Source organism: Palaemon carinicauda, chromosome 16, assembly GCF_036898095.1.
Source record: "Palaemon carinicauda isolate YSFRI2023 chromosome 16, ASM3689809v2, whole genome shotgun sequence".
Lineage (NCBI taxonomy): Eukaryota > Metazoa > Arthropoda > Malacostraca > Decapoda > Palaemonidae > Palaemon > Palaemon carinicauda.
The window spans coordinates 17,754,288-17,781,778 of record NC_090740.1 but is presented as its reverse complement, the minus strand read 5'-3'; the positions used below and the strand labels follow the sequence as shown (position 1 = coordinate 17,781,778).

Here is a 27,491-nt window from a genome sequence, read left to right as displayed (position 1 = left end):
GTTAATCTGAGAGAATACTTCACCAAATATCCGTGAATAAACTCGAAGACCATAAGCGTATCCCAGAACGTCTAGCCGGAAGCACGACAGAGGAATAATTGAGGAGGTGTCAACAACAAATGATTGAGTACCTGGCCACAGGTGGCGCTGGTAAGTACACCCCCTTCTAGTATTGTGATAGCTGGCGTATCCCTCCATAGAATTCTGTCGGGCAACGGAGTTGACAGCTACATGATTATCGGGTAAGTTTAATATTGAAAATGGGAAATTCTGTAGTAAATTTTAGGGGTGAACATCAATAAACTGACTCTGTAAGAGGCAATATGAACATCAGGGAAGATTCATAGAAATACAGATAGTACAATAGAAATTAAGGCCAGGCAAAATTATATAATTCAGACAATTAGCAACTTTTCCATAGAAACAAAGTAAAAAATAAAAGTGACCAAATGGATAATACTACTCTAACTCTACCTCTTAATTATTGGCCAACATAGTACTCCACTTACATTTTGTTATTTATGAATAAATATTTTTCTATTTTGAAGAAAAAGATCAGGGGATGTATTTGTGTACAAACATAATTTCATAAATATAAAACTTATAAATGCAGTTACGTTTCATGCACAATGCTCTAGAAGTAATGTCAAAAATCTTACATTCAGGGTTCATAAGGCGATCTCTTTCTGTAGCAGGTAGAAGATCTTGTCTCTCTTTATTTGTAACCGGGCAACGCTGAAGCAAACCCAAGATGGTTGAACGAGTTGCATCAGCGAGTCCAACAACTGCTTCACTGCTCATAATGGTAGATCCTTCTTTTTTGTATACAGTTAGGTAACGAAAAGAGCCTTTCCTGTAAATATTTAATATTGCCCATGAGAGAAAATTTGAAAGTCTTGGTAAACAATATCATAAAATGACAAATTCGTAGATTATTTGTATTTTTCCTAACTATACAAACCTTAGCTATTTAATAGGGGTATTACTTTCAGCGTAGCTGAAATGACGAGCCATTAATTTTTAACGAGGGTTTACTACCCACACCGCTAGTTAGTGGGGGTAGGGGAGGGTAGCTTGATTACCCCACCCCTCTCACACACCTGTGCTTGAGATCACTTTGCTTGGAGGTAGGACTTCAAGGGGGATAGAGCTGGCAGGCAAGTTTGGTTAAATAGCTGAGGTTTGTATAGTTAGTAAAAATACAAATTATCTACGAATTTGTCATTTGTTCCGTAACTGGAATACAAACCACGCTAATTAATAGGGGTGACTCACCCATTAGGAAGGGTGGATGTCCCACCCAGTCTGGCTTTTGGCTTTGCCCGGGGGCTCCTTATTTGAGTGTGTTAGCACTCAAGAAATAAGGAGCCCCTGCACCTCGCTAAAACCTTGCTACGCAAGGTCTGCGACCTACGCAAGCTGTGTGTGAAGGTATGAAGAAGTGTGACTTGTCCTAGAAAGTTGTTCTGAAGTTCTTTAGATGGATACTTGTAGACTAGGACTTTCCCAATACCACCTCGTCAGGGTATGGGGACGTAACAGTATTACTGTAATATTAATACTAGGAACACAAGGGAGCATGGTTTACCTGCAGTGGTTTGAGGTCAGCTATGCAGAGAACCCAGGATGCTGCTTTCCCCAAGAGAGGGGATGATGAAGAAAAGAATAAGGGCCAGTCAAATCTTTTCATTCATGCAGACTAAAACCGGGTAACAATGCCCTCAACCTTCTGCTAATTGTCCAATAAAGAACTTCAGGTTTTAAACCAGCTGTTGTGCCACCACCACAGGACCAAAAGAGAAAGTATCGAGTATCCTGTGGGTCACGTCTTGCAGGTAGTGGGATGTGAATGTGGTTTGCCATTTCCACACCCCAGCTTGAAGAACCTGCGTCACTGAAAAATTTCTTTTGAAGGCCAGGGACGTAGCTATGACCCTGACATCATGTGCTCTGGGGTGACGTGACGGAGGAGGGTCTGGATTCAGTGCCAGGTCAATGAACCTGCGAATCCATGCAGAGATGGTTGTCTTGGTGACCCTCCTCTTAGGCCTTCCTGTGCTGATTGAGGATCTCGGCTGCCGAGAATGAGACCTGCCGGTTGGAGTCTTTCTCAAGAGGGATTCTCCTGGTTAGCTCTTCCAGCAAGTGGTGAAGTGGATGGAAGAGCTAGACAAGGATCCTCTAGGATCTCGAAGTACCCCCTCTGCTATACGCGAGGAGGTGGGAGGAGCTTGTTGGTGGTACCGGAACGGTTGGAGGAGGACGTCTCGGAGAGCTGTTGTGAGATCTTGTCCCTGGTACTCTTTACCCCTTGAGACCAGGGCAGGGCTGCACTGGTATTAGAGAGCTTTTGAGTACCAAAGATGCGGTCTAAGACCGTGTCTTTGTCCTCTCGAGGAGGGATCTCTGGGTCGGAAAACCCGTTGAGAGCCCTCATTAGAGTCAGAACTTGCCAAAACGCATGTTCTGACTCCTGCTGGTCTCCTCCTGTTGTAGGACTTGCAGCGAAGTCTCCTTCTATCCCCGAAGGCTCTTCTTGGGGAGAGTCGCGGACATTCCCTGAGAGGCTAGTTGGCTCCATCCTAGTCCTAGTGGAGGACTTAGGCAATGTTTTGGAGTCTTTAGATTCCTTCCTGGGAAGGATTTAAGACTCCAACATTGACGAGGTTGGTATGTTCCTTCCAATCCCTGACTGAGTGGCCCCTCGGCGCGAAGAGAGGTTTCCTCCGTTGGTGTGATGGGGGAAAGTCTCACCTCGCGTGATTCCCTTGGAGACAGGAAATCTTCGTCTGAAAGGGAAGGAGAGGCAGTCTGAGGAATAGGAGGAACCTGCCTCGAAGGTCTGCGTGGAGTCAGTTTCGCCTTTGGAGAAGTGACCGCGTCTGGAACTAATCTTTTTCTCTTCAAAGGGGTAGAACAAGCCATGGTTCTGTGTTCCAATTCAGAGAGGACAGGCTTGAAAGCCTGAGTTACGGCTCAGATCAGGGCACCGAACCAGGGCTGTTGGCTGACAGATGCGCTGTCAGACATACCCTTTAAAGGGAAAGGGATTGAAGGATCCCTGGGAGGAGTCACTATCATTGGTGGGTTCGCCTTTGGTAGCTTTGGGATCCTGGACCCCTCTGGAAGTTTTCCTTCATCCACAATGCGCAGTGGCATGCGCTTGCGGGAAGGGGAATGAGGCGATGGCGACCTTGACGTACGTCGTTCATTGGAGTGGGTAGTCTCGCGCGCGGGAGGATATTGACGCTCGCGCGAGGGAGAACATCGGGGCCCGCGCGAGGGAGAACATCGGGGCCCGCGCGAGGGAGAACATCGGGGCCCGCGCGAGGGAGAACATCGGGGCCCGCGCGAGGGAGAACATCGGGGCCCGCGCGAGGGAGAACATCGGGGCCCGCGCGAGGGAGTACATCGGGGCTCGCGCGAGGGAGTACATCGGGGCCCGCGCGAGGGAGTACATCGGGGCTCGCGCGAGGGAGTACATCGGGGCTCGCGCGAGGGAGAACATCGGGGCTCGCGCGAGGGAGAACATCGGGGCTCGCGCGAGGGAGAACATCGGGGCTCGCGCGAGGGAGAACATCGGGGCTCGCGCGAGGGAGAACATCGGGGCTCGCGCGAGGGAGAACATCGGGGCTCGCGCGCGGGAGACTGGTGGCGCGGGTGCGCAGGATTATCACGAAGAGCACGCGGGAGAGTGTTTGCGCATGTCTGTGCTGGCCGTAAGGCACGCACGCGCATGAGAAATTTCCCTAGCACCCGGGCGCGCAGTGGATTCATGCGGGGAGCTCGGGACAAAGTTTGCACACATCCCTGAGAGAGGAATGCCGAGCGTGCGCAGGGCGTGTGCACATATCCTTGCAGATGCGCGCGGAGAAGGCAGCATGGCTGAATTCCCAGAAATCCTGCTATCAGTGGAAAGTTGGCACGCAGGTTTTACCAGGCGCGTAGGGTGGTGCACAGCATGGCTCGCAGGAGAGTGAGATGTTGGGAGCGTATGTGCATGTGCAGAAAAATGTTGGCGCACGGGAGAGCGCTAGCGCGCAGGTAGTTTCCGCACAGGTGAGTGTTGGCGCGCAGATGGGCGCGGGTGCGTAGGAGACTATGGGCGCGTGGGTGCAGTTTGCGCATGGCGCACAGGCAAAACCTGGCGCGCATGGCGCGTGATGGAGCTAAGCTCTTGTTGGAGCGTATGCGCGTGTTGGTGTGTATGCTCTTGATGCCCTGTGTTAGGGTTAGGGAGAAAGTCAGCGCGTAGTGATGGGGCCTGACGAGCTACTAAAGAGCTCGTCTGGTTTCGTGGGCGCATAGCGCGTAATAGCACCTTTGGAGGGAGCCTTGTTAGGCCCATGCAGGAACAGTGACTGCAGGTTGGCAGGTCTGTTGGGTGGAAGGTCGACGTATCCTTTAAAAGGACGACCTTCCACCGAAGGAGATCGCAAACGATCTGCAGAGAGGTCCAGGACCAATGCAGGAGCAGTGACGGATGAATGGTCTAGAGGCTCCTCTGCGGTGGACTGCATCGAAGATATTGGATCAGCAAGGTGACCTTCTGCAGTCCTCTGAAGAGGAGTCTCTGTAAGTGAACTCCCCCGAGGGGGAGAAACACTAGCAGGAGAGACTGACGATGGACTTAATTTAACCCTCGTAGGTTGATCAGGAACGGGAGAAACTAAGCCGTCAGCTACCATAGAGTTTGGAGTGGAAGAGGAGATGGGTGAGACCGCATTGGATACCTCTGACACCACAACGTCGACAAGAGACAGAGGATCAACCTCTGACGGTGATGACAATTGCTTGACAGCAGCACCCAATCAGATGTAGTTAGGCAAAACCTCCTTGGAGGGCTAACCCGTAAGCCCCAAGGAGGACCATAAGTTTTCACAAATATCGGGTTTTATTAATTCCATGATTTTGGTAAATTCTGGTATTCAAAGAAAGTTTATAATAACATGTTTAACTTATGCTGAGTGTAATTTATCCCAATTTGCGTTAAAATATGTGAAAAATTACAAAATTACAAAGGGTGCATCCAAAAACAAGCTGCTGTCGTTGACTTCGGCGGATTGTGTTATTAAATTTAGACTTACCAAGTCGATTCTTTATAATATATTTATTCTTTCACATTGTTTATTGACAAAACATATATCTGATGGAGAAATATAGGTTAATAAATAAGTTTCGATTCACATTGCTTGGTAATTATTCGAGAACAATGAAGGTGTTCGGACAAAAATACTTCCGACCAATCAGGTATCAGGAACCTTTCCATGCTAAAAGGGCACCCCTGTGAGTGGGTGCAATTATGCACCGCTATAAAAAATAGACTATAGAGGCTCAAATTTCATCCAACACATCACTCTCTTCCAAATACTGAATTGCAACCCAAGTATGATGCCTCCACTGAACTGCCTAAAGAATCTTATCAAAAGACAAGATCACTTCATTACCTTACTACATGTACTAAATTTAGTAATAAAAGTAGAGCACTACATAACACCAGGTCCAACACTGAAGATTATCTCTAAGTTTCTCAAATAGAGTGGAGCAAACACAGAGGGCTACCCCTTGGAACATATAGAAAAGCCAGGTTCTAAGCAAATATCAAATAGCCAACACCCCTATTCCCCAGCATCCTGAAAGGAAATGGCAAGAAAGACTAGCCTACTCTAGCTGTCAGTGAGCACACAAAATTATCTTTCCTCAATACGAAAAACAAAATAATCAATTTTTATAATTTCTATTTTTCTTAATTATAGAAACCTTTTGTCCTTTAAAACAGGGAATGTCTTCAGCACGGCTGGAATGCCCTTTGAATTCATTAATGAGGTAGTTAAGGACTGTCGCCCCACTCATTCTTCTGTTAAAGACTCTTAACTTTTAGCTCAGCACTGAGAGGGGTGGTTATTTTTCCCTTTGACCTGCCCAGCACTGAGAGGGGTAGTTATTTTTCACTTTTGACCTGCTCAGAACTGAGAGGGGTGGTTATTTTTCCCTTTGACCTGCCCAGCACTGAAAGGGGTAGTTATTTTTCACTTTTGACCTGCTCAGAACTGAGAGGGGTGGTTATTTTTCCCTTTGACCTGCCCAGCACTGAGAGGGGTAGTTATTTTTCACTTTTGACCTGCTCAGAACTGAGAGGGGTGGTTATTTTTCACTTTTGACCTGCTCAGAACTGAGAGGGGTGGTTATTTTTCCCTTTGACCTGCCCAGCACTGAGAGGGGTAGTTATTTTTCACTTTTGACCTGCTCAGAACTGAGGGGTGGTTATTTTTCCCTTTTGACCTGCTCAGAACTGAGAGGGGTGGTTATTTTTCCCTTTTGACCTGCTCAGAACTGAGAGGGGTGGTTATTTTTCCCTTTAACCTACTCAGCACTGAGAGGGGTAGTTATTTTTCTTTTGACCTGCTCAGAACTGAGAGGGGGGGTTATTTTTCACTTTTGACCTGTTCAGAACTGAGAGTGGTGGTTATTTTTCTCTTTTGACCTCTTCAGAACTGAGAGGGGTGGTTATTTTTCACTTTTGACCTCTTCAGAACTGAGAGGGGTGGTTATTTTTCACTTTTGACCTCTTCAGAACTGAGAGGGGTGGTTATTTTTCACTTTTGACCTGCTCAGAACTGAGAGTGGTGGTTATTTTTCACTTTTGACCTGTTCAGCACTGAGAGGGGCGGTTGAGTTGAATAGTTTAACTTTTAAGTGTACGAGATACAGTAACAGAAACATAAAAACATTATGCTAATAATAATACAAGCATCACAATTTGCACATTTGTTCTCAAGTCATACTAATCAGATCTGGCCGATTGGCCATTTTTCAAGATGGGCACCAAATTAGCCACCCCAGTTGACATTTTGCTTAAAAATACTTGCAGTTGTCTGAATTGCATGAACTAGATATGGATTCCCATGTTTTTAGAGCTACTAAAGTCGATTTCAATGTTTATAAAGCAAAATGACACATATTCTTAAAGATCTTATTGTTTATAAAGCAAAGTTACATATTTTTCAAGATTTTATTGTAAAGTATATTTTTTTCAAAATGGCCACCAGACTGTCTGTTTTTTTGTAAGCTTTGCACTACAATGTTCAAGCTTATGAAAAAGGCATACCATGATTACAACTCTGAAGAGTGGCATATCACATAGATCCTTTGAGGATTGCTGTAATAAATGAAAAGAGAGCCCTCAGTTCCAGTTCTGGAATCTGGTGCTGGACATGGAGCTCACATTTTTCATCCTGATTAGCTCTTTCAAAGGTGACTTCAACTTTTTACTGGTGACTTACTTCTTTGCGAATAACAAAGTCAATTATGCGCAATGGGTTCCAATTTACCCGAGATATGATGTCACTTGATCAATAACATCCAGATATGAGTATTAAGTTTTACACAGGGAACTTCTCGTCCAGAAGTCTACGAGAATTCTCTGGCCTAGCAATCGATCAAGCACACGAGCAATATGCCGCAGTGATCAAAGGTGATGGAAGAGCAATTAAGTTGACAGAAGATGCATCAGCGCTTCGTAGGTGGATGGTTGCTGGACCCGAAGTTATTGGTCTGGTAGCTAAATACGAAGCCCTGTTTAATATGAAAGATGACCCCTACACCAGTACCCAGGTATCTTTCTTTAAAGAGGTAAAATTACTCTCTGTAGTGATGCAGAAGATGGACAAACCATTCCAAGAGGAATCAGCCTAACTGCTGGTGCTGGGCACGAAGAACATTAAGAGCCCAATTCTAGCTGAAATGGTAGCTATACATCACTAAAAGGTCAAATCATTCAAGGGCTACAGAATGAAGGTGACAGTCCTTTCTATAATACTATCAAGAAAACCCCTGTTTCTTTATACATACAAGAACAGGTCGAGATAATTTCAAATGAAAACGTGCTCAAAGACGACTGTCAATTATTCTCACAACTGTTCACCTGCCAGAACAGGCAGTGTGACTTGCAAGAATTCTCCAAGCACAAGAATTGGTCACACCATACATCTCCCAGTGACAGTAGAAAGCTTAAAACATGTCAGAAATCAAAGTTGGTTGAAATTACTGTATTGAAGTGCAAATGAACATTATTATCTGTTTGGGAAATGGTCCCTGCAATTTGCAGCACTTCACATACACCTAGTCAGAGCTTAATAAAATTCAAGTTATGAAAAGTTTACTGTACAGTACTTGCTATCTGCTATTGACATATAAATACTAGCACTATTGCATGGAAACCACCCATTCATCACCTAAATATATTAAAGGTATGAAAAGACTAAAAATTGATTATGAAAAAATAAATCAAAACAGTACATGGGTAAGTTAATAGAACAAATAATATCTATTTTCCAGTGGAAGCAATGGTATGGGAAATAAAAGTTAATGTTGAGTATCTTTGGATTACAGTGTTGTATGTAGCACACAATGTACTGTGTGGGAATATACAGTATGAGTGACATAAGTATAAACGAAACAATCATTATAAATCTTTAAATAAACCATGTCTTGCAAGTAAAAAGTCAGTATGCTACCCAAGCATTAAATTTATTCATCTAGCAGGCACAATCAATAAGAAAAAAATCAATATTCCTTCAACTTACCCTCTACTTTTACTTTTGAAGCCCATTTGCTGAGAGACAAAATGTATATACTTCCTCTCCTCTGATGTGAGGGACGAAGGCAGCTCCAATTCTATAAAAGATTTTTTGAAATAACATTATTTTTCATACTACAACACATACCCAACTTTCATTGTGCTATATGCTTTGAAATTGCAGCTTTGGTATACTGTAAATTAAAATTCGTCGGGGATATTGATTTAAAAAGTACCAATAACATACTGTACCTTTCTGTTCATCATTTGAAAGTTTCTTGAGAGCAAGTGCAATTGTTATCTTCAGCTCCTCACTCACTTTTGCTTCATTGAAGCGTGTGTTGGGGCCACGCCGACGGCCCATCTTTTCCTGTTGGGAAAAAAGAGAGACTACTGTCATATTTTCAACTCACTTATATATTTACCCACAATTTTATGGGAAGAAAACAGTTCTTACACAAACTGTCTTAATCAATCACTTAACCACAGTTTTAGAAATAAAAAGTTTTATGGATTGCAAACCTTTGCCAAATCATTAGCTACATACAGTATTTATTTTGGCATGTTGATACAAATTATAAAAATATATCTAGTAAAGGGTAAGTGATATGCTCATCAAATATGATATGCCATTTCTATATTAGGCCTGCTAAGCATAAACAAAGGCTTTCCCCTCTAGTGTACTGTATACAGATTCTTATGACTCTTAAGAGTGGATAACATAGACTGAAATGAACAGTTAAAAAGGATGAATAACAGAAATGAAAAGATGATTTAAAAAAGGAAATATTGTGTGTGTGAGTGTGTGTGTCAAAAATGAAAATTATTTTGAATATGAAAGGCTTTGGAGTAGAAGAAAATAGAATTCTCTTGATATGATAAAATTTATATTTGAAGTTTGTCTTCTTACAGAAAGAGGCATTTTTGGAGATGAATCATGACAAGAGATGCAGATTATTACTACAATTATTATTACTATTATTACTATTATTATTATTATTATTATTATTATTATTATTATTATTATTATCATCATTATTATTATTATTATTATTATTAAAAGTAGGAGATTTAACACTACATGAGTCAAGCTCAACTCTTACAAAGCTTGCCTGAATAAATTTAGGAGGGAAAAATTTTATATACAGGACACATACAGTATTCTAATAAAAAGATATATATGTATGGTAAATACGACACATTTTAAAAGTAATATGACTAATTTGAAAGTAATTTGTATTTTTCCTAGCTATACAACCTTGAGATCTTCACTATGGATGCTGGAACAAACTTTTATGCAAGGTATAACAACCTGCCACTAGTTATCAGGGCAGTAATGGGGGGTAGACCAGCCACCCCACTCACCAAGAGTATCATGTCTCCTTTTGATAGCAGGCAGGCCTTTCTAGGGGGACAGGAACTGGGGGGCTAAGGATGAGTAAGAGTTCAAGCTTTTTATAGTTAGGAAAAATCCAAGTTACTTTCAAACTTGTCATTTGTTCCCACCTGCAATACAAACCCTTTCGCTCTTCACCAAGGAGACTCATCCTCAGGTGGATGGAAGTTCTAACCCAACTGGGTGTGATTTTGACAAGGGGTGTGATTCTAAGCTTCATGCCAGCGTAATAGAGGCAGCCTGGCACCTCGTGAACTCTCAAATAAGTACGTCAGCTGATGGCTTGGGCAATCAGTGTTAATGTGTGAGAACTACGCACTGTGATTTGACCCGGTAAGAATTATTGTAGTACACTAAGCTTACTCAACATGGGCATTACCCGACTCCCTCTTGCAGGGAGGACGGGGTCATAACATATACAGTATGTAACATTTCAGGCTACACAAGGGAAATGGGTATACCTGCAGTCGTAGGTAAGTTAACTGGCAGAATTGCCCAGATGCTCTACCCCACAAGAGAGGACGATGAAGCCCAAAAAAGGCCAGTCATTCTGTCCATTCATCCCATACTAACACCAAGTAACGTCTGCCCTCAACCAACAGCTACTTGTCCCGTAAGGGAGTTGTGGTAGCTTACACTACTTGTTGTGTTGCCACTACAGAACCTATAGAGAGTAGTACAGGCTACCGTGGGGTATGTCTTGCAGGTAATCGGCTATAAAGGTGTTCTGGCAATACCCGAGACCCGCCTAAAGAACCTACACCACAGAGAAGTTTCATTTTAATGTTAGGGACGCGCTCATGGCCCTAATGTAGAGAAGTCTGGGTCTATGTTCATAATGAGGAGTCACGGTACGAAGCCCGGACGATGACCTGGTGAATCCTACTAAATTATCTTTTAAAGATTCTCCTCTTGACACTGCCTGCGCTTACAAACAGGCGCCTGATGATCGGGCAAGCCCCAGTTGTTGGTATGAGGTCGTGCCTAAACGCTCTTGAACGACATACTAACCATCAAAAGGGGGCACCGGCCACATGACGGATACTTACTATTTGGAAAGGGCCGAAGCTAGGGTCTGCTGTCTTGGCAACAATCTTAGGGACGAAGTCAAATGTTACCTCCCCCTCATCCACTTGGCTAGGATATGTCACAGAAGAGAACATGTCTTTCACTGGCTTTCATAGCAGAGGCTAAAGCGAGAAGAGTTTTAAGAGTCAAGTCGTGATCTGAGGACTGACCAGCGCTATGAAGCATTCCTTTCCGAAAGTATAGCACAGTAACTGTACAAGAGCTATGCTCCAAGGAAGTAGTTTAACTTCCGACTGGGTCCAGCAAGCTCAAGACTCTGTATGGGGAAAAGACAATTCTATTGAGGAGGAAATGGTAACTCGTTCATTCTAAAGACAAGGCTGAAGATCGAGCGGTAGTCTTTCACGGTCGAGACAGAACAAGGTCTTTCCTCCCTAAGGTACAACTATTGCGCTGGCCAGTGTGGGGCCTCTTTCCATGGCATTAACCTTAGAGGATAGACCACTTTATCTGATAGGAGGCAAAAGATGATCTCTGAGGATATCCAGCCATCCTTTTAGCTACTGCTTGCAAAAAGCCTCTCTGAGAGGTGAGATGTTGGATAACCTTCAGATGAGAAGTCATAGTGACACGACTGATTGTGATGAATCTTTGGGTGAGGTTGCATGAGCAGTTTGGGAAAGGAGTGAGCAGTTCTCTTGATATCTCTGCAGGCAGGAATAGGTCTGGTTGTTACAGTATTCTGCTTGCTGCCACAGTGGAATTATCAGGTCATCAACTGATATCTCAACGCCCTACTTAATAATGAGTCTCCTCATTAGACTGAAGTGGGGAAATGGATAGATGTCCTAGGTGTCCCCCAGATATTGTAGGGCCTCTAGTAGAGGTGCCTGGTTATCCAGTACTCCAAAAACTTGAGGGCATGAAACGTCCTAGACCAACATCTCATCCACGACTCCTGGCAGGGTCAGGACTTGTTAGCTAACCAAGGGAGAGAAAGGCCCTTGAAGCCCACTATCTGAGTCTGCCTGGTCAGATTGGCCACTAGGAAATTTTTCTTGCTGGAACTGAATCAGGCTGAGAAGGGCAATTGAATTGTCTGACTCCCAACTCCATATTCTTACGGGTAAAAGGTAAGGTAACTGTGCAAAGATTACCTTTGTTTGGGTAATCTACCATCACTGTGCTCTGATAAGAACACTATGGTGTCAAGAAAAAAGTTATTGGAAGTAATTAAGAGCGAGCAACACTACGCTCAATTCCAAGAAAAATTGTGTTGACACTGCCGATTGGTGTTAGCCCAGTGACTAAGTCTCGCAACAGGTGAGGACCCCACCCCATTTCTTTCGATGCATCCACCATGAGCATCGAATGCGAGGAAGAAGAGAAAAGGTCTACTCCTCTGAGGAGGTTGGTAATCTCTACTTCCCAACTCAGGTCTCGCTTTTGCTTTGATCCTACCGGAACCTTACGTCCAAAGAATCCCTGCTAATACCAAAAGGTTTTCAGTTGCTACTAAAGAGGACTAAAGCTACGGCATTCGCAGGGGACCTGAAAAACTAGGAAGTTCAGGTGCCCCAGTAAGCAAAACCAACGGTGCGCCCGTAAGAAGTCTCGCTTGAGAAAGGGTCATGTCACTTCCCTGACTCTCTCGTTCAGATGGTAATAATGTAGATACTTAATTCAATTAAAAATTCCAAATTTAATGGCTTTGAAAATGGAAAATAGACTAGTCCAGAAAATAAGAAATTTCTTGGCTCAATCCCTGTGCCGCCCAGTGAAATGCTCCTAAAGCACCATTTCAAAGGAATATAACTGCTAATATTACCAGAGAAAAAATGTATAGGAATGCTAGGTTGAACTAGCTCGCTCACCTAATGGTGTCGGTATAGACTGGGGCGAAATACCAGAGGTCTCGTACCATTTAGACTTCTCCTCTTCGAAATCCCTCAATAGTGAGGTGCAGTTCAACCTCCCCTGCCTCGCAGACCAGTACTACTAACTCTACCCACGCTTGCCCATCACTCCTTTCTAGCACCTAATACGTATAAGTCCAACGTGTTTTTTCTCGTGTTTACCATTGGATTTATCATCAACTTTCTCTCGATGGCCGATTCCCAAGATACCCCATCGAAGTTAAGTACTTTATCCATGAGTTTTAGCGAGATTGGGCAGTGTAACCTTTGTTTTTATTATTGAGAAGTGTTTATATATGAGCGGCGTCCCCGTTCTTACTTTCGCCTCTGCCCATTTTCTCGTTAGTTCGTCCGTCATTAATATTCGTTCGAACTTTTAGGAGTTTTTTCCTTATATTTATATAGTACACCGACTTTATGCTTTCATATAGCATTTATTTTGTTATCCTATGATATCGGTGTTAGCGTTTCATCAGGAGTAGGTTATGTTGGTATGCCTGCATTCGTGCATGTTGGTGGATAGCGTCACCATTGAGATTGTTTCGCTAGTTCTAGGAGCGTTAAAGACGACCATCTCACTTATTATTATTAAACCTTTTAGTTTAATTACGCTCCACCTAGTTTTACATTTGGTTCGAGTGGGACTCTCGCGTATTTTGTTGTTTTTACTGTTCGATCTACCGCTTCAGTAACTAGGTTGGTACCCCTGCTTTCCATCTGCTGATGGCGTCATGCTCCCCCCTTACCACTCGCCCGAGTCCCTCTCTCGCCATATTATTTCTGCATGCCTAACCTTACTTACGTGATTTCGCTTTTAATTCATTAATTATTTTTATGTATTTGTGCATTGATATTATATTTATTGCTTTACTCCGTTATGATCATATTTTTGGGATTTTCATGTCATGTTGAGGGGATCTCCAGTTGGTAGCCCTGTCTACCACTACGCACTGGTGATTCCCCGGTACCATAACCCCCCCCCCCCCACAGGTTGGGGAGGCTATTCCATCCCCCCCCCCCCTCCTCCAGTGTACACCCTTCCTCTCACTCGATGGTTGTTGGTTATGACATACGGGTCAAGTATGCTTGTTCCTCAGTCTTCCCTCAACGTTACGACATATTGAGGACTGAGTGTACCCACGGGGTGTGACTTGGTCTCATTCATTCATACCGGGCGGTTTCGTCTCCCCCCCTCCCGTCGCACCGATTGGCCATCGGTCGGGGGAGGGGGAGGGCCGGGACCACCGGGGACTATCACACGTGATTAGTCGGTATAACTGCACCTTGGTGTAACCTTGCTTTTAGCTATGGTTGTAAGAATGAGCACTTATATTAGGAGTGTCCCCACCTACGGTACCTCCTGCTATTATCCTCCGCATAGGACTTATTAATATCCCATATCATTATATTATATTCTACATGAATCATTACCTTCGTCCCGGTACCTCCGGTAGGGTAGTGGAGGTTCCATTGGCTCCCCCGCGCGCTCTCCCGTTGTACCCTCCCGTCATCAGACATCGGAGCCTCCGGGCTCTTAACTACAAGATCTGTTGACACTGACACAGTTTTGATTAATATCCTCCCTCCGGGAGCCCTATTCATTACAGACATTAGTTTTAGATCATAATTGGAGTTCTCTATTTATGTATTTTAAGGATGTATCTTAAGTTACTTTAAGTTTACTTTAAGTTACTTTAAGTTTACTTTACCAACCCTGTTCCCCGGCCCGGGGGCCCCGGAACTAGTTATGATTATAATTATTCATCACTGTTTTTTGCATCCTTTTTCATCCCCGGCTCTGCCGGATTGCTCTTGGTATAGTCTCAGTTCTCTGCATGTTTAGTCTAAGGCTATACATTTATTTTATTAACTGACAGGTCCCGGACCCTCCGGGACCCCTTATAGAGAAACTAGTAGATGCTCATGGACTATTCCTTTTACAGGTGGTCCGTTGCCGGATGACAGCCTGCACGGCCGTCCTTCAACAGCCTTGCGGACATGCGGTCTGTCGGTCCCATGCTGACTGTGGGATCCAGATGGACGATATTGTTGTATGGCACCCTGACAACTGCCTTATCTGTTATGACCTTATCTCCACCCTCGCTTCAGATTCGGTGAGCCTCTTTCAGTCATTTTTGTATTTACATTCCTTTGCCTTCTGTTATGAATCTTCGGGTTCATTCATCATTTTGTCCCTCGGGTTTGCTAACCTTATCCCCGTCCTTTCAGAGTTCCCAGGCGGCTAAAACTTCAGCAAGAGCCACTTTGAAATTGTGGGTAGGCGGCTTCGCCCGTAACGTAAAGGCCAAGAAGCCCTACGTCCTCTCAGAAGATTATTGTAATCTTATCTACCCGAACGCAAAATCTTCGGCAGCAGTGCCTAGGGAAGTGGCGGCCCCTATAATTGCCGACATTGCGGAAACCGTAGAACTCAATCTCGTTCAGGATACAGACATCGATGACGACCCGGACCCCATTGAAGACAATGTTGCGGCTCTGAACTTAGACATAGAGCCCATGGTTTTAGACGAATCAGAAACAGGTAAGGTGGTAAGTGAGGCAGGTGGGTCTGGCGCTAAGACCCCTCTTCTTAGCCCCTCTTTTTCTTCAACTTCTAATAATTCTTCCTTTCTAGGTTTTGAAGGGAACCGCGAATCCTCTCCGAGATCGCACTCGGTTCCTCCCAAGGTCAAATCTCAGAAGAGACCTTTAGTGAGGACTCGCAAGAATCCGACACTACCTAGATCATCGAAGCCCAAGAAGGCTCCCCTCCCCGGAGCTCCTAGTGGCTCGACTAGCACTGCCCCTATGTCTCAGGACCCGGGAGTGCAGTCATCCCCCTTAATTACCACGACCAACTTCGACCCGGTGGCCCTCACCAATATGATGACGAGGGTCGTTACAGAGCAGATTAGCTCTATGCTTTCTGCCGTCACCAGGAGACTAGATACCCTGGAAGGAGGACTGCCTCAACAACAGCAGTTCCTCATCCCGGACGCCTCAAAACTTCCACCTTTCACGAAGAACAACCCGTGGAAAATGGCGCTCCACTGTCCTTTCACGGACAGAATGTTGACCATCGAGGGTTTTGGGACCTGGCCCATTGAAGATTTTGAGTTCTTCCCTCCCGGCCTTCAATTTCCTTTCCCCGGCTTCGCCCGGCTTACGGAAGAGGCTCTTGTCCGGCTAGATAAGGTCCCTAAAGAGACCGTTATCTTTCCGAAGGAACAGGCTCAGTCTGTTTGGGTTAGAACCTTAAACGAGTGGGGTTGTACAAACACCATGCTGACCCCCCACAAGAGTACTTACACCATGTTTCTTGTGGACGAACAGACCCCCCACTCCTTGCGTCACCAAAATGGTTGAATTAGCCCTTCAGGCAGTGGCCGAAGATAAACCTTTGCCACAACTCCGGGAGACAGATCCTACATCTCTGCTGCTCCCATCAGATAATGAATGTTGGCTTAACATTCAATCGACATTCACTTCTGGTAAGCTATCCGCTGACTGTGCATCGACGCAATTCAGTGAACGCCTCCCAAGACTACCTGAAACCTTAATCCGACTCGAGTTCGAGTCCCGGTCTAGGTTTAGCCGGAGCCTCAACGTCTCGACTATGGCGGAGATGTTTTCTCTTACCTATGACGAGGAACACTCCTTTAAGGTTATGACTAAAGCCACCCTGCAATCTTTGTTAGCAGATTGCTACGACTTCTTGGTGGCCAAAAGACGTTGCCGTAGGCATGTCTTATCTGAAGCTACTATCCGCCATGAGCCAAATAAGCTCATTAAAGCCTCTGCTTGGGGTCCGGACCTATTCCCGGAGGACATGGTCAACTCGGTATTGAGCGAAGCTGCCGGAGTGAACCAGAGCCTCAAAGTCCGTTGGGGTCTCACTCCCAAACGGAAGTTCGAACAATCGAGCATTCACTCCCAGGGCAGAAAGAGGCTACGCCCTTATAGCTCTACTCAATTCCGCCAACCTCTTCAAGTAGTCCAGTCGGTCCCGGTCTCTCAGGGCATCCAGCCCTCTACCTCCAAGTCTCAGCCCCAAGAGAAGTATGTCCTCGTCCCTGAAAGCCAAGTGGCCTCGAACTCGTTTACCTCTCCTGTTTATAACCCGGTCTATGAGTCCCGGGTTTCCTCCCAAGGATACCAACGAGGCAAGGGCCCCGGTTCGAGAGGTTCTTTTCAGAACAGAGGAAAAGGGAGATATTTCTCCCGTGGAAAAGGGTCACGTGGTGGCCGAGGCGGTAAAACCTCCAACTACTGAAGATCTTCAGGTAGGAGGAAGACTTTATGTGTTCCGGAGTCGCTGGAGGTTCAGTCCTTGGGCCTTCAGCATAATCTCCAAGGGCCTGGGGTGGAGTTGGATAGAAGGGCCTCCTCCACCGAACAAATTCCATCAACCCTCGACACCGGACCTACTTCTGTTTACCCAAGATCTTCTTCGCAAGAACTCGATCAAGGAAACGAAATATCTGAAGTTTCAAGGTCGCTTATTCAGCGTTCCGAAGAAAGACTCCGACAGCCGGAGGGTCATCCTCGATCTGTCCCGACTAAACTTGTCCATTCAATGCGACAGGTTTCACATGCTTACCGTCTCGCAGGTGCGAACCTTGCTTCCCCGTGGGGCCGTCACCACCTCCATCGATCTTACCGATGCTTACTATCACGTTCCAATAGCGAGACACTTCCGCCCATTCCTAGGATTCAGACTGGACGACAAGGCTTACACGTTCAAAGTGATGCCTTTCGGGCTCAACATCGCGCCCAGAATCTTCACGAAACTGGCGGAATCGGTCATTCAGGAACTCCGATCCCACGGAATCCAAGTCGTCGCATACCTGGACAATTGGCTAATCTGGTCAGACAACGTCGAGGATTGTCTCAAGGCAACAAAAAAGGTGATCCAGTATCTTCAGTTTCTGGGATTCCAAATAAACTTCGGAAAGTCTCGTCTGACACCAGAGACCAGATTTCAGTGGCTGGGATTACGGTGGGACCTACGTTCTCACACTCTATGTCTCCCCAGGTCCAAGAGGATAGAGATTGCGAAAAATACCAAACGCTTTCTCGGGGACAAGATAACTTCCAGAAGGAACCAGGAGAAGATTCTAGGGTCCCTACAATTCGTTTCAGTGACAGACCTCCTTCTGAAAGCGAAACTGAAAGACATCAACCGAGTTTGGCGCTCCAGAGCGAACAACAAACGTCGAGACAAGAAGACACGCCTTCCTCCCATTCTTCGGAAGAGGCTTCTCCCATGGACAACCGCCAAGAGCCTATCAAAGTCGGTTCCGTTGCAGTACCCCCCTCCAAGGATAGTCATCCACACGGATGCCTCCCTATCAGGTTGGGGAGGCTACTCCCAACACAGGAAGGTTCAGGGCCTTTGGTCCACAATGTTCCAACAATTTCACATAAACGTCCTGGAGGCCATGGCTGTCTTACTAACCTTGAGACGTCTTTCCCCGGCCAAGAAACAACATCTGAGGATAGTCCTCGACAACGAAGTCATAGTCCGTTGTCTAAACAGAGGGGGCTCCAAGTCAGGTTCCATCAATCACGTGATGGTGGCAATCTTCTCCCTGGCGGCCTCAAACCAATGGCACCTATCCGCCGTCCATCTGGCTGGAGTTAGGAACGTTGTGGCAGACGCACTCTCCAGGACGGTACCGTTGGAGTCAGAATGGTCACTAGATCGCAAATCCTTTCAATGGATCCTCTCCCAAGTGCCGGATCTCCAGGTAGACCTCTTCGCGACGGTATCCAACCACAAGCTGAAATGTTGTGGCCCCCAACCTGGACCCTCGGGCTTACGCCACGGATGCCATGTCTCTCTATGGAACACCTGGGAAAGGATTTACCTTTTCCCACCAGTGAACCTACTGATGAAAGTGCTGGACAAACTTTGAACCTTCAAAGGTCAAGTAGCCCTGGTGGCCCCCAATTGGCCCAAGAGCAATTGGTTTCCTCTTTTACTGGAGCTGAATCTCCCCCCTCACCAGATTCCCAACCCGACTTTGACCCAGATAGTACAAACGTGCACTGTGTTCGCTTCCTCAAACATTCAGAACACCCTAACTTTATGGACTTCATGAAGTTTGCGGCACACAAAGGGGCTAACATAGACCCCCAGAATACTTTATTCTTAGAATCTGACAAGAGAGACTCCACTCTTCGTCAATATGACTCAGCGGTCAAAAAACTAGCAAAGTTTTTGAAGGATTCTAATACTGACTTTATGACACTAAACCTAACGGTAACCTTTTTTAGAACCTTGTTTGAGTCGGGCTTAGCAGCTAACACTATTACTACCATCAAGTCTGCCTTGAAGAAGATTTTTCTAATCGGCTTTAATATAGATCTAACAGATTCATTGCTAGCTTCGATCCCAAGAGCCTGTGCCAGACTGAGACCATCTTCTCGTCCTAGCTCGATTTCCTGGTTTCTCAATGATGTTCTTAAACTAGCGTCAGAAACCGTCAACGATTCATGCGAGTATATCCCTCTACTCAGAAAAACTCTCTTTCTCGTGAGTTTAGCATCTGGCGCCAGGATTTCGGAATTAGCTGCCTTATCAAGGAACCGTCAGGAGAGGTCCTCCTCTCCCCAGACAAGGTCTTCTTGGCCAAAAATGAAGACCCTCAGAATAGATGGTCCTCCTGGAAAATTATCCCTCTCCCTCAGGATCCTTCCCTATGCCCGGTTACCACTCTAAAGTCCTTTCTATCAAGGACTTCCTATAAGACCTCGGGACCCTTGTTCATCAGGGAGCGGGGAGGGACTATAACTTTGAAAGGGATCAGACAACAGATCTTGTATTTCATTAAACAGGCCAATCCAGAGTCTTTTCCTCACGTCCACGACATTCGGGCGGTAGCGACCTCAATAAATTTTTTCCATCATATGAACTTTACAGATCTCTCTAAATATACCGGATGGAAATCCCCCACAGTGTTCAAGCGGCACTATCTTAAACATTTAGAGGCCCTTCAACTCGCTACCGTAGCCGCAGGGAGCGTGGTATCCCCCGGACAAATTCCTTCTAACTAATTCCTGAATCCGATGTCTTCCACCTTCTTCCTCTTACCTGCCTCACTTACAGTTCCTACCTGAGTTCGGTTTGTTATATCACACCCATGGGTGTTCCCATTTCGTAACATTGCTTATTTTATTATCATTGATCAATTTACTTTTACCATACGAACTGTATTTCTTTAGTATCCAAGTTTATATAGTTTGTTCCAGTGTTTGACCTTAATTGGTTTTGTTTCAAGTTTAATGTTCATTTGTCTTCCCTTCCTGGGATATTATACCTTATCATGCTGATGTTATTAAAGACGACCGTCTTCTAGGTTAACTTTTGATTAAACCACTGTTTGTTATGTTGATTTTAATTCGTTCCCTTATAGTTAATGAAGTTTGGGTTCGTTTTCTCTGGTACTATTTCCCTGGGCGGCACAGGGATTGAGCCCAGAAAAGGGATTTTGACGAAGGAAAAATCTATTTCTGGGCGAGAGACCTGTGCCGCCCAGTGAACCCACCCTAGTTGCTGCCCCCCTGATCAGACCCCAAACTTAAGGGTGCTGTAAGGAGTGATGGGCAAGCGTGGGTAGAGTTAGTAGTACTGGTCTGCGAGGCAGGGGAGGTTGAACTGCACCTCACTATTGAGGGATTTCGAAGAGGAGAAGTCTAAATGGTACGAGACCTCTGGTATTTCGCCCCAGTCTATACCGACACCATTAGGTGAGCGAGCTAGTTCAACCTAGCATTCCTATACATTTTTTCTCTGGTAATATTAGCAGTTATATTCCTTTGAAATGGTGCTTTAGGAGCATTTCACTGGGCGGCACAGGTCTCTCGCCCAGAAATAGATTTTTCCTTTGTCAAAATCCCTTTACTGTAATGTGCATTCTCCTTCTAAAAGGCAAATCAGACTTTTTCAGACACGTGACTTTCTTCTTGGCAAATTATCCACCTTCACTTATAAGGACACTTTTAAACATTTCTTTCTTGCATTCAAGTTAGTGAGAATGTGCTTACTGATGTTTTAAACAATTTGATGTTGTAAGTGTTGAGAAGTCATAATTTTCAAGTTATATAGATATGTGAAAACATAAGATACTTGTGAAAAAGCATGTTTCAAAAGGGAATCCAGCACAGCAACACAGACTGCAATAGGGTAAATTAGTAGGATGGTCAAGGCACCAGCCACTCATTTAGATACTACCACTATATAATTATTGGGTCCTTTGAATGGCCAGACAGTACTACATGGATCTCTCTCGTTACGGCTTATTTTTCCTTTGCCTACACATACACCAAATAGTCTGGCCTATTCTTTCCACATACTCCTCTGTTCTTATGCACCTGACAACACTGAGATTATCAAACAATTGCTTTTTTGGGCTCAGCCATGTCGTCCTGATGGAAGGTTCCTTTAGGCAGCTTTCTAAGGGATATTTAGCTACAGTGATACTCCCAGAGAATTGACCATAGGTCTCCAGAATTCTAACTCCTGGCGCGAGTATCCTTAAGAAAATTCTTAAGGATATTGCATAATATCAGGGGACGTATTTCTTGATACAACATGGCAATCTTCACCCCGAATAGAGTTTTCGCTCTGAGAGGGAAGAGTGGCTAAAATGAAGGGGAGCCATCAACAAGGTTACCCGGTGGATCCCAAATTAGGCAAATTATACTAGTGAAGATAAGATCATGCACATATATTTTCCTCTTCTGTGTACTGTAATGTGTCGATCGTATACGATAGGGACTCAGCAACTTAGCGTAGCCGACATCCCTAATGCGTTATAGTATACTTTCGTATATTATCCCCGTTTACCCTATTGTATCATGTTATCAATTTAGTCGGAGATAGTATATCTCCTAGAATTACTAATTTAATTCGATACTCGTCTCTTTTAGAGATTTAAGGGTAAACCCTTCCTTCCCTCTGAGTGCCGCCATTAGGCGACAACCCTATCTTGGTCTTGCCATAGAGTAGTGTACTCCGGTTTGACTAGGCTAGTGTTTCTGTCTTCCCTCTTTGCCGGTGAGTATCCCGGCTTTGAATTACGATAGTAACTCGAGTATTTAGTCTTGTTGTCGGCAACTCTACTGACGGAGGACTAGTCATTCCCCTGCCGGTTCTCAGTTGCAGGTATAGGAAGCCCGGCTTCCCTACCCCACAACCAAAAATGGTAGTACGATTGCCGCCACCTTCTCCCTTGTGGTCTAGAAGACATGTCTTATATCCGGCAAGGTCTTAGGCTGAGGAATCGCTAATCCTCTGCCGCCCAAGACGGCGCTGGTATAGAAACTATGTTTCTGTGTTTGTGACCGATAGGGGGAGGCCTTCTTTCAACACAAAATGTAAGACCCTTTTCCCTGCCCCTTTCTGTCCTTTAGTGACGGCCTAGGCGTCACAACATCTTTGGCCCGTATCATACAATCTCCCCGCTTGCCGGGTGGATTGCGATGCCGGCCGGACTCCTACAAAGGCGGCTGGATTGCCGCTTCGACCTTCCTCCTAACGGAAGCAAGGCTCCGGGAAAGGTTATGCCGGCCACGACGGCTGCCAGTGGGAGACCCTTATAACTTTGAGTATTCTTCAGTCCTCTCTTGGACTGCCATCCATAAACCCTGGAACCAGCAGAGCAGCCGGCAATAGATACTGTGGCTGGATGGAAGCTAGAATGATTACATTCCTCCCTTCCATTTGAATCCTCTTTCTGGAAGAATGCAGTAGGGGCAGTAGTCCCTACAACCCTAGTTATTGTACTAAACTATAATAATACGGTAGCCCTTCTCTCCATGCTTTCACTCTGTCTGTCGGCTAGTGCCGTCAGGTACTAGCCTAGCCGGCAACGAGCCGGCAGAACTACAGTATATGATTATACAGTAGCCAGTATTTCTGCAGTATAGTACATACTGCAGTTAGAAAACTATAGTATACAATATACAGTAGTATATTTTCCAACATACTCTGTGTGTCCTTTTGCAGTTCATTATTGAAACCGCTAAAATAATGTTGAAGTGAAGTATTCCTTCAATTTCCTGATGTGCCAAAGGTCATCAGAACATAATAACTTTACCCTACAATATTAATATTCCATTGTGGAAGGGTTAGTGCTAGTGTACACTAACTATAGCTCTAGAATCTAGAGCTCTTCCACCCTACATTTCCTTAATAGGAAATTTTAAATATTAATATTGAGGGAGGTCATAGCAATTGCCTGGACAGGAGATATGGATATGTCTCTCTCCTATTTTCTTTCTAGCTTACTATCCTAAGCTATAATGATAATAGTATGTGCTAAATTCAGGCATTAATTTAATTTATCAGTGTGATAAGTTACCCAATACTCATTTCACCTTTTTCTTTCTTTACAGGAGGAGGCCAAGGTGAAGTGAGAGGTGATCTTCTGTAACCACAAGAGTAGGGACTTTTGTGGTCACAGCATGTGCAGGTCTCATGCCTCCTGCTCCATCGCAACTGAAACCTTGAGATACTGGGATCCCAAGGATTGCAACGTCTGCTCGGCCTTGATGACTGAGGGTTTCGGCGATCCCAAGACATCGGAGTCGAGGGATACTGCGAGGGAAACGCTTAGGAAGTGGGTATGAGGGTTCCAAAAGAACTCTCCGCAACCGTACCTACCAAGAGAGTTGTTGAGAAGCCTGCTGTTCCCAAAGGCAACAGCTGATGCCGTCGTACCTCAGGCACAACCCGGACCTCCTTGCGTACAGCTTGCAATAGAGGCCAATATCAATGAGGCTGTACAAGGCATGGACATCCATCAGGAGAGGATGTCAAAAGTGTCCTCGGACACCGAAAAGGGTCTTCTTCAAGAGGACCCTGAAGAAGAGGTGGCCCAACCACCTGGAGATGAAGAAGATCTTGAGTTGACAGAAGCAGAGGACCCTCTTCTGTCTGTGTCGGCATTTCAGCCTGTGCCGTCAACTTCTTCAGCTCCAACCCCTCAACTAGACCCGCTGGGCCAAGCGGTTGTGTCCAAGATCCAGCAACTAGTTGATTCTCTATGGAAGGAAAACGTAGATATGAGGAAGGAATTCCGGGAAGCAACCCGCGTAGTTACTTCTCGGGGGTCATACAAGCGACCCAAAGTGTCTGACCTGCCACCATGCTCAGAAACCAATCCCTGGAGGTATGCCGAGTTCATGCCCGTGATGAATGGGAAACACTACATTTCGGGGAAGATGGGGGCCATCCCCCTGGACGATATTCAATTCTGGCCAAACCTTTCGGCTTCCCCGAAATGTTTCATCCGGCTGAAGAGTGAGCCGGCGTCTAAGGAAGAGACAGAACCCAAGGAAGTCATGGTTTTCGACCACGACAAGGCCCAGGCTCTCTTGACGAGTAGCCTGAAGAAGGCAGGATATACCAACTCCAAAGTTTCTGCGTTGAGCAAGAAACACCCTACCTTTCTTGCTCATTCATCCAGAGATTTCCCCTTCTCAGCGAAAGCTATCCACAGTGTGCTCAAGGCAGTGGATGCAGGCAAACAATGTCCTACACTAGAGGAGCATAGGCCCTTGTCTCTGGCCTTGCCCACAGGCGAGAAGGATTGAAACGAGGTCCACCTAACCTTCTCAGTATCGAAGCTCGACACAGACATCGCAGGACAGCAGTTCAGTGAGAACCTCCCGAAGCTGACAGACTTTCTCCTGAGAAGAGAACAGGAGACAAAGGAGAGACTAGCCGCCTCTCTATCCCTCCAGAACAGCATGGAAATGTGTGCAGGGATTGCAAGCACCCCAGACATGTATACAGTCCTAGCCAAGATGCACATGGCTACCCTAGTTAAGGACTTGTATGCTTTTGTGAAGGACAGGAAGGCCTGCAGAGAGTTTGTGTTTGCCAACGCAACGGTCAAACACGAACCCAGGAAATTGATCACTTCCTGTATCTGGGGCAAGGACCTCTTCTCAAAGGAAGTAGTCCAAGAGGTAGTCGCCAAGGCCGCCACGGAGAATAGGACTCTTTTCTAAAAGTGGGGCATCTCTGCCAAGAGAAAATCTTCCCCTGATGCTGGTCCCCAACCTAAGAGGAAGACGAAGAAGCCAAGACTGACTTCTAGACCTGTGCAACATCCCACAGTCACCATGACCATGGTGTCCCAAATGGTTGCTCAGCCACAGACCACTTTCCAGGTGATGCCTCAACAGCTGCTAGCCCAGTCACCAGCCTTTAACCCAGGTTTTGAGAGGCACACCACTACCTTTCGCCCGAAAGGTAGTGGATCTAGACGAGGCTCCTCCAGAAACCCCTCACGAGGTAGGGGAGGACGTGGTCAGGGTGGCAAACCCTCCGGACCATCCAAGCAATGAGATGCTCCAGGTAGGAGGAAGACTCCTCCACTTTCAGGATCGTTGGACCTTCGATCCCTGGGCCCACAGCCTAATCAAGAATGGAATAGGATGGAAATGGAACAGATCTCCACCTTCATTTCCTCAATTCTTCCAACACTCCATCCCCTTACTGGAAGAATATACCTTAGAACTCTTGAACAAAAAGGTTATAAGGAAAGCAAAGTCCATCAAATTCCAGGGAAGGCAGTTTTGTGTTCCCAAGAAAGACTCGGACAAACTCAAAGTCATTCTGGACTTGTCGCCACTCAACAAATTCATCGAGAACAACAAGTTCCGGATGCTAACCCTACAACACATAAGGACCCTGTTACCGAAAGCGGCGTACACAGTCTCAATAGACCTGGCAGATGCTTACTGGCACCTTCCAGTCAGTCGCCCCCTCTCCTCCTACCTAGAATTCAAGCTACAGAAGACAAAGTATGTCTTCAGAGCCATGCCCTTTGGACTAAACATAGCCCCAAGGATCTTCACGAAACTTGTGGATTCAGTCGTACAACAGCTACGTTTAGAAGGCGTTCAGGTAGCTGCATACCTGGACGACTGGCTGGTGTGGGCAGCATCCAAGACTGCTTGTCTGCAGGCAGCCACAAAAGTGATCCAGTTCCTGGAATATCTGGGCTTCAAGATCAACTACAAGAAGTCTCGCCTCTCTCCAGCTCAAGAGTTTCAATGGTTGGGAATCCATTGGAACTTGCAGTCACACCACCTCTCCATTCCACCAAAGAAGAGGAGAGAGATCCCGGGTTCTGTCAAGAGACTACTGAAATCCAACAGGTTCTCAAGATGCCAACAGGAAAGAGTACTGGGCTCTCTCCAGTTTGCAGCAGTAACAGACCCAGTGCTAAGAGCAGAGCTGAAAGATACGTCAGGAGTCTGGAGAAGATACACATCAAACGCTCGAAGAGATCTACAGAGACGGGCACCGACCTTACTACGATCGCTTCTGAGGCCATGGTCGAAGGTCAAGAGCCTAGCAAGGACTATTCCCTTACAACCCCCTCAACCACCGGTAGTCATCCACACGGATGCCTCGACGGAAGGATGGGGAGGTCATTCCCATCAAAGGAAAGCTCAAGGGACCTGGTCATCCCTGTTCAAGACCTTTCACATCAACGTCTTAAGAGGCCATGGCAGTCCTCCTGACGTTGAAGAAGCTATCCCCTCACAGATCAGCCCACATCAAGCTGGTCTTGGACAGCAAAGTGATAGTGAGATGTCTGAACCGACAAGGCTCGAGATCGCCCTACATCAACCACGTGATGTTGGCCATCTTTTGCTTGGCAAGAAAGAAAAGATGGCACTTATCAGCAGTTCACCTACAAGGGTTACGCAATGTGACGGCGGACGCTTTATCCAGGCGAAAGCCTATAGTCAGAATGGTCCCTAGACGCAGACTCATTCTCCTTCATCTTGGAAAAAGTCCCAGAACTGCAGATCGACCTCTTCGCAACGAGCGACAACAAGAAACTAACTCGATACGTAGCCTCATACGAGGACCCTCGGGCAGAAGCGACGGACGCCACGTCCCTCGATTGGAACAGAGGAACTCACATCTATCTGTTCCCGCCAACAAATCTCCTGCTGAAGGTCCTCAACAAGCTGAGATCCTTCAAAGGGACAGCAGCTGTGGTGGCCCCCAAGCGGCCCAAGAGCAATTGGTTCCCGCTGGTGATAGAAATGAAGCTGAGGCTGTTTCCTCTACCGAACCCAGTTCTATCCCAACTGGTTCAGAAGTCGACTGTCTTCGCCTCATCACTGAGAACCCAAAACCTTCATCGTGATTTTCTCGCCTTAGCAGTCAAGACAAGAGTTGGGATCTCGAAAGACAGTATCGACTTTATAGAAGAATACAAGTCAAAATCAACCAGAAGACAATATGAATCGTCTTGGAAGAAGTGGGTCTCTTTTGTTAAAGCAAAAAAAGCCAACGGAAATCTCAATAGAAAGCCAACGGAAATCTCAATAGACTTCTGCCTGTCCTTCTTCACCCACCTTCACGAACAAGGCTTGGCTTCCACCACGATAACTACATGTAAGTCAGCTCTGACTAGACCTCTTCTATACGCCTTCCAGGTGGACCTGTCGAACAAAATCTTCAACAAGATTCCGAAGGCTTGTGCTAGACTTAAACCAGCAGCCCCTCCGAAGCCCATTTCATGATCTTTGGACA

General features: G+C 45.7%; 2 protein-coding genes across 3 annotated transcripts in view; both read right to left on the bottom strand.

The window, feature by feature from the left end:
• The window catches only part of LOC137655672 (3'-5' RNA helicase YTHDC2-like), a 388,907-nt gene that overhangs the window by 185,015 nt on the left and 176,401 nt on the right, over positions 1–27,491 (bottom strand). The gene's annotated exons all lie outside the window — the stretch shown is intronic.
• Positions 1–27,491, bottom strand: part of LOC137655891 (3'-5' RNA helicase YTHDC2-like) — a 138,496-nt gene that overhangs the window by 105,687 nt on the left and 5,318 nt on the right. Inside the window, exons 2-4 of the mRNA XM_068390115.1 lie at positions 8,831–8,948; positions 8,586–8,676; positions 660–853 (exon numbers count right to left, since the gene is read on the bottom strand). Of these exons, the coding sequence (XP_068246216.1) occupies positions 660–853; positions 8,586–8,676; positions 8,831–8,942 (397 nt within the window). The 5' untranslated portion in view covers positions 8,943–8,948. The remainder of the gene's footprint in view (positions 1–659; positions 854–8,585; positions 8,677–8,830; positions 8,949–27,491) is intronic.